Source organism: Numenius arquata, chromosome 1 (genome assembly GCF_964106895.1).
Source record: "Numenius arquata chromosome 1, bNumArq3.hap1.1, whole genome shotgun sequence".
In the NCBI taxonomy this organism is placed as follows: domain Eukaryota; kingdom Metazoa; phylum Chordata; class Aves; order Charadriiformes; family Scolopacidae; genus Numenius; species Numenius arquata.
This window is the reverse complement of record NC_133576.1, coordinates 96,617,687-96,630,325: the sequence shown is the minus strand read 5'-3', so window position 1 is coordinate 96,630,325 and position 12,639 is coordinate 96,617,687. Positions and strand designations below refer to the sequence as shown.

At 35.5% G+C, this 12,639-nt stretch overlaps 1 protein-coding gene across 2 annotated transcripts in view; it reads left to right on the top strand.

Moving 5' to 3' along the window:
• PIBF1 (progesterone immunomodulatory binding factor 1) overlaps positions 1-8,742 on the top strand; it is a 119,148-nt gene extending 110,406 nt beyond the window's left edge. For both annotated transcript variants that reach the window (XM_074153248.1, XM_074153238.1), the window contains 2 exons: positions 5,956-6,135; positions 8,422-8,742. In XM_074153248.1, the coding sequence (XP_074009349.1) occupies positions 5,956-6,135; positions 8,422-8,478 (237 nt within the window). In that variant the 3' untranslated portion in view covers positions 8,479-8,742. The remainder of the gene's footprint in view (positions 1-5,955; positions 6,136-8,421) is intronic.
• Positions 8,743-12,639: the final 3,897 nt, after the last annotated feature.

The following is a 12,639-nucleotide window of genomic DNA, read 5'->3' as shown; positions in this document are numbered from 1 at the left end:
ATGAGAAAGGAGACAGATGGACCTGACACCCATTGGCTTCTTCTGAGATTATTTTAGTGATAAGAAAAAACATTATATTTACCATCAGAATGAATTATGTTCAGGCTAGAAAGGTAGATGTCTCTTCCTACTGAGCATTTCCAGTTGTTCAGTTTGATCTATGTGAAGTTTCTTTTTAAGATCATTGTATGGTGATTATTTGAAGGTGCAAGACATCCCTGCCATAAAAACACAAGAATTGACATTTATGTAATTGATTCCTGTAAACCAGTTGCTTTTTCTTGAGACTGTTATTTTGCATCTGCTTCCAGAGCATGATATATAAATATACGTCATTTTAACTGCTTATATAAATTTACATATTTATTACAATTATAGACATACATATATAATGTTAAGTGCCTTTGCAAGATTTTGAGCACAGAGAAGATTCTTTCTTGCTTTGATTATAATTACATGATAAAGACAATAAGAAGCAAAATATACTTGTTGACAATCCACTGAAAAGAAATAGAATAACTATCTTGGTAAATATCTGTTGTCCTTAATGTAGGCAATTTTTTCATATACTTCATCAATTATTTACTTGATAAAACAGCATCCCTTTTTATGCCTCAATCATTTTCCGTAGGCAATTTCCGTAAGGCAATTCTTTTTCATTTTAAGTTATTATTTTGTTATAACATTTAATATTATACTAATTTTGAATTTTTGCAGTACTGAATTAGGAAAACGTAAGATGCTTTTCTGTTAGATGTATGTTTAAGCATGTATAAAGGGCAACAAAAACAATGTTGATGGAGAATCCCTTATAACTCAAAATACATTTATATTTTATATTGCTGCATGCCTTATTTTTGCATTTTGTCATCTCTGTCTTCTAGTTGCATTGCTAGTTGAAGGAATCAAATTTGATCCTTCGTATTCCCAAACTGATCTTCAGTCTCCATTTTTCTAGGAACTATTTCTATTATCCATAATAAACAGGTAAAAATAATTCTAAATAAAATAAACTTATTTTTACTTGTTTCAAGATCAAACATCCTCATGTGTACCTCAGATTCTTCTGAAATACGAGTAATATGAGCAGATAGCATCCAACTGTTTTGCTTTTTTTACTTTACCTTTTAAAAATGATTGACACTTCTTTTATTTGATTCCTTTAACACTGTTTTAAAGCTTGATGATTTTAATATGATATTCAGTTATTGCAGACTGTAAGAGTTCCACAACAACAGCACTGATTGATAGCATTTAGCCTAATAAATCAACAAGGCAAAACTAGGGAAAAATCGCAAACCAGAAAACATTTTAATTAATGAACATCATGGAAAAGATTGGTGCCTATTCTTTGTCTATAGCTAAATATCTCCTTCTCTGTTTGTGTATTGGCACACAAAATTGTTTTTGCTATTTTTAACTAAGGTTGTTGGATATCACAGTACCAAAAATAAATGGAAATAAGCAAGCAAGTTCTTCTGATACTATTTACAATGCAATACGTGTTACCTTACCTCACCTCCTGCTACATCGCTCCCGTTGTTCTCAGTCCATTCATTCTATTCACTTACTTTGCATTCCAGCTACTTTCTGGTTGTGTATGTAAAAGTTTCAGTGATTGCTTAATAGTTCAAGTAATCTTCATTAAATGTGAATTAATGTGCATAAGTGGAACACAGGATGTTGGATTGTTCTAAAGCATGAACCTGTGTATGTTTAGGAAAACTTACATGAATAGATGATCTGTGGTGTGAATCCCTGTTCTAAAAATGCAGGGTTTTTTAACGCAGCAATTCGTTACTTCAAATATGTGTGCAAGGGGAGTTTTGATTGCACATTGGCTATTCAGGATAAAAGTTGTTTTAGGTGAAGTAGAAGTTTGCGAAGAGTAAAAGATAAGGAGAGTGAGGCGAGAAATGCATTCAGCTCATTACAACTAAATTTAGGTATCTAAATGGAGGTGCCTGCAGTGACGTAAGCGTCTTTGCGTTATAGTCAATAGCCACCTAGTCAATATGGCCAATGTTGTTGCAAAACGATTCAGCCAACACACCAATAAGTACCCATTCCTGAAAGAGTTGAATCACTTTCCAAGCCACGCTGTCTGTAACAGAAAGTTAGATTCCTAGCTCATGTGTAGATACTTCAGTTTAGACACATAAATTTAGGTGTTACAAGCTTGAGTTAAATCCCTTTTAATGTATCACACTGCCCTTTACTTTGTTTTTTGGCATTTGTGCTGGTAGGCAGAGCAGGTTAGTATCCTTAACAAAAATTCATCAGGTTTCTGAGGACAGACTTTCAACATGGTCAGAGGGATGGAGCACCTCTCCTATGAAGACAGGCTGAGAGAGCTGGGGTTGTTCAGCCTGGAGAAGAGAAGGCTCCAGGGAGACCTCATAGCAGCCTTCCACTATCTGAAGGGAGCCTACAGGAGAGCCAGAGAGGGACTCTTTGTCAGGAAGTGTAGTGACAGGACGAGGGGTAACAGTGTTGGATTGAAGGAGGGGAGATTTAGATTAGATACTAGAAAGAGGTTCTTTCCTGTGAGGGTGTTGAGGCACTGGAACAGGTTGCCCAGGGAAGTTGTGGATGCCCCATCCATGGAAGTGTTTAAGGCCAGGCTGGATGGGGCTTTGAGCAATCTGGTCTAGTGGGAGGTGTCCCTGCCCATGGCAGGGGGGTTGGAACTTGGTGATCTTTAAGGTCCCTTCCAACTCTAACCATTGATTCCATGAAAATAGAGTGTAGCCCTGATACTTGTTTGGATGGGTGACACTCGTACATAAACAGTAGTTTTGTGCCACCAGCTGCGTACTTTAATTTTTTCCTTGTTTCATCTTAACCCACCTTTTCTTGCGAAGTACGTTGTTTTCCATGTAACTGCAGTGCCACATCTCACAGAATATTGTGTAAGTGGGGAGTGGGTGCTTGTGTTGCCGAAGCTTGGGACAGCGAGACCAAAGCTGTAAAGCCAGCACACAGAGGAGCTGGGTGAACCCACTCAGAGGTGTCAGTACTCATAGTCCTCCCAAGAAGGACTGCTCTCTAGCTCACCAAAGCCCTCAGACCTGGAAGCCTCAAGGCAGTGACACACAGCTTGCATAGCACGGCTTGCTTATATGTCCAGGAGCCAGCGTGGCAAGGACCAAATACCTGCACGGAGAAATTGGGACATGCAGAGCTTTAGCAACGCTGTTTCTGCAGTGCACTGAGTAACTGCAGTGAATACTGTAAGTAAACAATTCGCACATCTCTGCCTGGACACAGGACTGTGGATTTGACACAGTAGAAATGTATAAAAATTTTAACCATCCATTTGTCTTCACATCTTCCTTTACATAGCTTATCCTGAAACTAATACATGTCCTACACCAAAGATTCTTCCCATCCATTTTGAACCCTATACCTACTTTCCCGTTTTTTTACAAGGTCCTGTTTATACTGGAACAAGTTCACATATTTCTGCTAAGCACAATCTGCTTTTTCCTTGCGAGCTTTCTAGAACAACTTGACAGTTTTTAGGATTGGAAAATATTATTGAATCACGGTAACATGCTCATAGTAGCAGGTAGTGCTAATGACTTTGTTTAGAACTTAAAAGCGAAGCTAAGAATTAAGATTGTGTTCAGCAGCAGAGAAATCTAAAGAGATGGGTAAAATTATTGCAGTTCAAGACGGAACTTTGTTTTCAGAATTTGCTTGGTTGAAAACAGCAAATCTCTTGCAAATGTGTTGGGCCAATTTTCTTTTCTTGTTTAGCAGTACATACCAACGATTCTGTTGGATTCAGTGTTTCCTGTGCTATTTTGCCAAGTTTGTTAAGGTCTTTCTCACTAAATGTGGAAGGATTTTAGAAAAAATAGTAAGGCAATTTTAGCTAAATTGTTACGATAAATTTGGCTGTGATGCCAAAATACTTTATTCTTTGTGGGCTAATTTGTCATCCCCACTCCCTGTCATTCCTTCACATTAGAGAATTCTCCTGTCACAGGGGAATCTCGTCTGAGAGCTGACTCTCCGGAGCCTATTCCAAGTCTGAAAACAGACAGGGCTGTCAAGTACAGGACAGATTCTGTGAAGTAGAGGAGACCTTAGGCTGCCAAGTGGATCTTGACACAAGAGAATTTGACCCTACACATACAGATTTCAACTCTGTTTCTGAAATAAATCTGCGTGACAGTTTTTGGGTTTTGCCTTGTTCAAACGTGCAACTATTTGGTCCACAGAACAACGCAGTTTAAGTATAGGAACAGCACTTGTTAATGTCAAAGCATTGTTTATGTACAATTTAATCTCCTGTGATGGCGTATTTATTTGCTGTATACTTGCTTGAGTTATTTTCATCGAGAAATTCTGTCTATGTGTCGCTTTGGCAACATCTTTGCAGAGTTTACAACTTTGAAAAACATGTTGGCATCAACTATGCAGTCCTTTTAAACAGCTGCTCTGCAGTCACGCTGTTTCAACATGCCACCACACATGGCTGAATTATGCAAATAGTTAACATTAAATGACTGAGATACAAGAACAATTTGTACACTCGATAAAGCCGGTCTGTGGAGTGTAACGTCCATTCATATAACTGAGTTAGCGTGGGACAATTTAAAGGCAACAACGTGATTCTTTTGACTTTGTGTCTTGTATTAAAGGCAGCAGTGGGCAGAGAGAAGGTATATGGCAGGAATATTTTAATAAGGCCGAGGGTTTTTTTTTTAACTCGTTACTAATAACGCAATGAAAATAGAACGTGCATCAATGTAGTTTTCTGGCAAGCATTAAGAAATAGGTAAGATATAACAAATGTTTGTCATTCAGCTATAAATATAAGTTACCCTGTTCTGGTTGAGAGATAAGATAGAATGTTAATTATATAGAATGCTAATACATTAACAGTATTGCTTATTGAAGACAGCTGCATTTGTAAAAAGCAAGCAAACAAAAACATTAATAGTTAATAAAACGTAAAATTATCTTAAAATTTACTTTGAAAGGCTTTTCTGCTGACCTTGCTGTTCTGGTTCTGCAATAGTGAATGCTCTGAATAATAATAATAGTACAATAAATAATAACAATAAATAATGTTTTAAATTCTGTAACTTATTTTTTAGTAATTACATCCATTACATGTGGGGAGAGAGAACGTTAGGCACTAGATGATGCAAGATGACAAAAGATGTCCAGTTAATGTCACAAAATGTTATGTTTGTTTTTTTTCACTGTACTATAGTTTTTGAATAATCTGTTTTGTCCAGCTAAATTGTAAGAAAAGGTTACTTTTTTAATTAATTCAAAATGTTTACAAAGCAAATTAGTAGAACATCCAAAAAAGTCTGCATTTTTATATGCTCTTGGTTTTCTTTTCCCAAGTTGGAACTTTCATTTTTCACAGAATTTTTTTTCTACTCTGATCCCATTTTTGCTGTAACTCCTCTTAAGTTTTTTCATTTATTTTTCTGGTCTGAATATAAAGACACACTCGTGTTTCTAGTAATATTTATAAGACTTCTGTGGAAGACCTAGCACTGAAAAGTACAATTTGTCACAGTCATTCAAATTAGATTTGTAAAATCCCTTGGCCTGACAAAACAAATTCAAAAGACTTCTTTTAAATTAAATAGTTAAAGTTAAATTCTTCTTTTAAAATAAATTGTTAAGTTAAAAGAGATAGTGCATTCCTTATTACATAGTAAATGTTCTCTTTTACAGCCTTTAAGCAATACAAAATTTGAGTTGCATAAATCCTATGTGCCTTTTTTATTTTCTTACTTTTACTAGCGTCCAATTAGTAATCTTATTAATTATGGCAAGTATATGTTCATGCTTGTTAGATTTACTGATCCACTTACACGTGTAGTTTGGTGAATATAAATTTATTATTAACAAGTAAATATTTAATACATTCAAATGCTACTTTACTGAATAACTTAGTATTGTTCTTTTGTGGTTTTATAGGAACTAGCCACAATGAAACAGATTCTAATTAGTCTACATGGTAAACACTTTGAACAAAATTCACCTCCGTCTCATATTGATTTAAAATGTGCGACTGCAAAAAACAAATCAAACCCTTTAGTAAAACTGCTGCCAGAACATGAAGAAGAAAACATATTTACACCTAAGCCAACGTTATTTGTAAGTACTATGATAAGACTAAGTGCCATAAGATTTTTTGATCATTTTCCTCAATTTTTAAAAATAAAAATGTGGGTTCATACGTCAAGGAGATATATAATTAATTCAGATGAATACTTACAGCTCTTTATGGGAGTGGTCAATGTTAATGAGATGAATTGCAGTTTATAATGTCATTTAGCTATTTGGTACTTTCTGCATCTTAAGTTCAGAGCAAACTAGATTTTATTTTTTTATATGCCATTATAATATTACAATATTAAGAGTGGTTAGCAAAATTTTAATAGCCACAGGGATCCACAGATTATGTATACAATTTTAAATCTACCCTGATCATGTATGAGTTTTGTGTGGGTGTGTATACTTATATATTGAGGAGCAGGAGTGAGGAAATAGGTGTATTTATGTATTCTTATATTTATGTATATATGTATATTAATGTGTGTACATATATATAAATATAAAAAATACATGCCCAGTATTGATACCTCTTCTGTTACTAAGGATACCTGATATTATAACCCTGTTTTCTTCCTTTAGAAAGTAAATGCTTGGATTTAAACACTTCAAGTGGCCTGCTTCAGGTTTAGTGCCTCTAGTATTTGAAAGCTTCATGGAAATGGTTTAGAAGTTTCTGACTCTGTCTGAGCTGATAAATTTAAGAGCCAAGTTGCAATGCTGAATCATAAAACAAATCATGACTCTTACCTACACTTCTTGAGGCTACCTTTCCCTAGATTAGTTGTATCCACACCGCATAGCACAAATGCTATTTTGATCCAAATATCTGTATAATTTTTTTTCTTTTCTTTTTTTTTTTTTTCCTGGTGGAGACTTTAAAATTCAGTGTCTTAAACATAATAAGGTTTGTATTGCAGCACAGCAGATACTATTTTTCTAATACACAATGTGGGAAATGATTGAGTCTCTTGGACATGATGTGAGGGCATTTGGGGATTTTAGGGGTTCAAAATTTGCTTGGATAGTGTTATGAGACTAAACACAGGCCACTCAGTGTTGTCTCATCCACAATCCTTTTGGTAGTGCTAAATCATACTGCCCAAACTTCTGTCTTTGACGGAGCTATTCAGTGATCCGAAACAGAGCCAAAATGTGAGCTAGCGATTAGGTTGTGTAGATGATCCAGGGTTTCAGTGTTTAATCTGTCCTGATTTATTTAGGGATACAGAAATGGCATAGTAATCTACTAAAAATGCTTTTACATCGAGAAATTGTGACCAATTTCTCTTTGAAAAATTCTAGTCTCTTCAGACTTTGGAGCAGGGAACTGAAAATGGGCAGATGGCAGGGTTTCTTCTTAAGTGTGGAAAGAAGTTAGTAGTCCTGTGAAAATCCTGCCAATTTAGGTCAATTTCTAGAATTTTAAAAGCTTGCAGAAATAGAGATTTATTATTGTAACTGAAATCTTCAAAATGAGAGAAAGATGGAGATTAAAATGTGATGAGAACCCCCACCACAAGGCCAGCTGAATAAAGTCGATTTTTAAATTGAATGGTTATTAAGTCTTGGAGGAAAGAATTAATAGAGAGCAGACAGAAAATGGAACTAGAAAGGGATGAGTTCAGGGACAACAGACAAAAGAGGCAGTACTCACTAAGGCAGGAGATTATACCCAATGCTGAAAACAGAATAGTCCTTACCTTGTTCCACTTTCAATTCTTTAGTTTTATTTCTCTATACAACCAACCTCTGAATTTGCCACAAGAATGTTGTGCAATCCTGACCATGTAGCAGTAGCCCATAGGATTATGAAGGCAAGGCAAAGTTGCTCACAGATAATTCTCTGTGATTAAAATACTTTCTACACTGTCAGAAAACTGCTGAATTATTTTATTTTTAATTATAATTTTTAAGAACTATATTGCTGCACAAGGTGTTGGTCAATTATGGCACACCTAAGATCTCTTTTTTTAAGTTCCCTTCCCTTCTCAAGTGGGAGAGTCAGATGATGCCGTTTCCAATGAAACCTATTTATGGCACAGTTGGTGCGTGTTTTCATTATGATAGATATTTTAAAACAATTCACTTCTTACTGTATAATCTTCTTTTTATAACCTAGAAATAGGGATATTTTTCTACAGATATGCCATAATAAAATCCTTAAATTCCTTAAAAGTCTTGTTTTTAATCTATTTGCATTTAAGCAAACAACTTAGTTATCCCTCTGAACTACATAGGAAGGAAAGAGACTTTAGTGTAGATTGCATGTTTTTCTTCTGACTTCCCTGTCTCACAAGTAAATTTATTTAATTCTTTATTTTACAGACAAATAAAGAGGCACCTGTATGGTACAAGAAACTGCAGAAGAAAACATCACCATAGCATTTTTCCAAAATTACTCAAAATAATCCTTTGGGGACCTTTTCTTTGAAGAAAGTTATTTTCACCATAATGATGCCCTGTTTTGGTTCTAACTGGTTTGGTTTTAACTGTTCTTTTATACCTGTCAAATGATCTTATGCTTCATAAAATAATTTTTAGATTTTTATGTGAAAAAATGTGTGGAAATAAGGCATGCAATGATTTTGCTAACATATATTTGAATTTTAAAAGATAAATAAACACTAGCATATTGTACATATTTATAATCTGGACAGTTAAAAGGTGTGTTATTCAGAATGTTCAAATTAATGCATGTTTTGGCTTTTTTATATTGTTTTTCTTGGACCCTGTGTTTCATGCCACATTCCTTGCAACTATTCTGGCTCATAGAAATTTTAAAAATATACATGAGTTAACATCAGACTATATCCTACTTTCTATGAAGGAAATTCATGTCAGGTGGAAAAAAAATTTAATTTCTTACTGGCCTTGATTTGTATAGTTTGTCATTTGATGTCATTTGTTCTACCAAACAGGCATTTAAAATGTTCTAAAGAAAAGCAATAACATAGAACTTAATTATCAGCACTGATACTTAATGGGCTAGATACACTCGTTCTAGTGTAGTTAATCAGTGTAATAATAAAAATAGAACCATGATGTGCGAGTACTGTAGCATGTAATGGTGAAATGGACAACTTGCCATATTTAATTGTATGAAAATAAGCCCCCCCATGTTCCAAGAATACAGTCAACTTATTTATTCCACTCCACCATCCATTTAGACTACAGAAGAGGTCTCTCATACTTTAAAACACTTTTGACTGCAAATGGTACATTTCTGTATACAACATAAATATAGATGATATTGTTTAAGTGACTGTATACTGACAATATTGCTCAGATTTCATTTAAGAGGAAGCTCCTTTTTATTACCTCCTTTTTACTTGATGATATCTCTTCAACTGATTCATTGTTCCTACCTGGACATGAACAGTAATTATTTACTATATAATGCTGAGCAATATCAAGCTTATGATTCCTAGATACATTTATTTTTATTTTCCAAACAGCAGTTTGAAGCACAGGAATACTTTCTCTGTTCCAGGTAAGCTTCAGTTTCTTCATTGGTTTTTTTATAATTCTCAGTGTGGTAAAAATGCGACCAATTGCACATCACAGGATTAAAATTATCATTCTGTGAGTGAGGGAGGTCAAGTATGTAGACAAAGGTAATATCTTTTATTAGACTAACTGATGTTCACTGAGGAAAAAAAACACAAACCTTTGGGCTCACAAACCTATCTGTACAGACATTCCTGAATAAACGGTGGTTTCCTGAAGTCTAGGGTTTTATCTAACGTGTATTTTTATGTGAATGGAATCATTAACATGTCTTTCATGTGAAATATCTCCCATATGCAGATACTAATTTTGTAGTTCGTAATAGATATTTCATATGATTCACAGTCCCTAGTTTAACTTCCCAGACTATCCTGTTTGTCTGTTATCACCCAATAATTAATAAATTGTATTACTGATAAGGACTGTGAGCTATTTTAGGCAAGATAGTAGTTGGAATCCTAAGTATTCACGATTTGTTCTCCTGTAGTATTCTTCTAGACAAATTGGTGAAATATGGACTGTGAGGTGGGTAGAAAATTGGCTGACACACCAAGCTCAAGGAAATGTGATCAGCAATGCAAAGTCCGACTAGTAACATCCCTCGGCAAGTTCATAGGCAATACCAAATTTGGAGGAGCAGTCTGTACACTGGAGGGCAGGGTCTCAGAGGGACCTCAACAGGCCGGAAACTGAGTCAACAAGAACCTTATGAAGTTCAACAAAAGCAAATGCAGTCCCACATCTAGGATGGAATAACCCCATATGCCAGTCCTGGCTGGAAAGCAGCTTGGCAGAAACAGACCTCAAAGTCCTAGTGGACAAAAAATTGAACGTGAGTCAGCAATGTGCCAGCCAGCCACATCTTGGGTGGTATTAACAGCAGGATAGCCAGCAGATGGAGGGAAGTCATCCTTCCCTTCTGTTTGGCACGTGGGAGACCACATCTGGAGTGCTGCATCCAATTTTGGGCTTGTTCAAGACAGACATAGACATACTGAAGTGAGCCCAGCAGAGATTCACCACGATGATCAGGGGCTGGAACAGCTGATGTAGAAGGGGAGGCTGAAAGAGCTGCACTTGTTCAGCCTTAAGCATAGAGGGCTTCAGGGGGAACTTGTTGCAGTCTCCAGCTACCTGATGGGATGAGATGGTACAGAGGCAACAGAGCCAGGCTCCTCTCAGAGGTGCACAGCGATAGAGTAAGAGGCCTTGGACACAAGTCAGAGCACTAGAAAACTTAGCTATTAAAAAAAAATGTTTTTACTGTGAGAGTGGTCAAATACTGGAATATTTGAGAGAGGTGATGTAATCTTCATCCTTGGAGATATTCAGGACTCAACTGGACAAAGTCCTGAGCAACCTGATATAATTGGACCTGACATTGAAATGGACTAGATGGCTGATTTTCAGAATTACTGTCCAACCTAAATTACTCTGTAGTAGTATTTCTAAATATACTAATATAAAATAGTGACATAACTGGTAATTCCAAGAGACACGAAGTGTTTAGTTCTTCCACGGAAATACAATACACAAGAACATTTTGATGCTTCCAGAATGAATTGTGCATTGTAAACATCTGTGTCATCCAGGCAACCCAATTTTCTAGGAAGGCTGAAAGAAAATTAGGCTGATTTGTGGTGAAATTTTATTGACGTTTAAACAGTTCTTCAGGTGACAAGTGACATATTCTGGCAAAGTTTTTTTTAGAAAATTACTTACAAGGCCCATCTTTAAATTTGCAAAAATAAAAGTAATTTGTTAGCATATACTGATAACACATAATGTTGTTGGTAAATTCTTGTAATCCATGTAGTCCCTGTGTTAATCTCCTCAGTATGATATTTTTTTTTTCCAGTTGAATACTTTGTATTTTTCCTGTGTCTCCTCACCAGACTCCAAGGCTAAAATTAATTATTTAGGAGGAGACTTCTAAGCTTTTCATGTAATAGCTAGAATGTCACTTAAATATAACTATTCAAATGTGAAATGCCCTATAGCAAAAATTAATGAACCTTTTTGCTCTTTAAGTAATGAAAAGGTTCAGTTGCATTACCTGTACAGCATTTTCACTGATGTTATTTCCCACAAACATAGTTGTCAAATGAATTATTCCAAAATTATTCTTCATGAAATGGTCTTTGCCGTTTCCCATTGTAGCAGGCCTTGTGTCAATGATGTGTGAGTCAAAAATAATGAAGAAAAGAGAAATTTCTAAGGGTAGTCATGCATATAAGCAACTTGTGACTGAAATGCCCAACCCACATAATCATCCTCGGTTCCTCTTTTTCAAACCAAAGGGAGCAGAGAAAAATCTCTATCCACTATTACATTTCTTGGTACATTAAGTTGGTGTTACTTAAGTGATAAGTTTCGTAAGTATATGGGCTTACGAAAAGGACAGGAAAAAGGAAGGACAGTTGATTTAGAGCAGGTTAGGATTTTTTTTTAATGGTATAATTGCTTTCTCACCTTTCTGTCCCTTGCTGGAAGTAAAGAAGCTTGAAAGCATTAAGGAAATCACATTTGAGGAAAAAATTGAAAACATGAAATAGTTTTTTTTAGTAAGGATCTAAACTTTTAAGGCTTGTTGCTGAATCCTGTGATCATACTTCACTGGTGTTGTAATTTCTAAATAGTTTCTATGCAAAGAAATGATATTCATTGAAATTTGTAGTCTTCCTCCCCTTCAAGACTTTCTGTACAAAACGGTGGTGAAACCTTGTAAAAGAGGAACAATGTTAAGTTCAAATATTAGTTGTCTGAGTATTTCTTAGTATCTCTGGGCTGCAATTTGCTCCCTCTTACACTTGAGGTGGTGTTTTCTTTTATCCTTTTGTATGATATCTAGTTCCAGCAAAAAAGGAACACAAACTCTACTAAACCTCTGACATCTGCAGGATGGTCCGGTAGAATTCTTTTGCTCCTGGTGTGCATTCATCAACTTCTGTGTCTTTGGAAAACATGACTCGGAGACCATGACTTTCTAGAAACAAATTTTTACTTTTTGAAGAAGTGTTTATGTATATGCCTCAA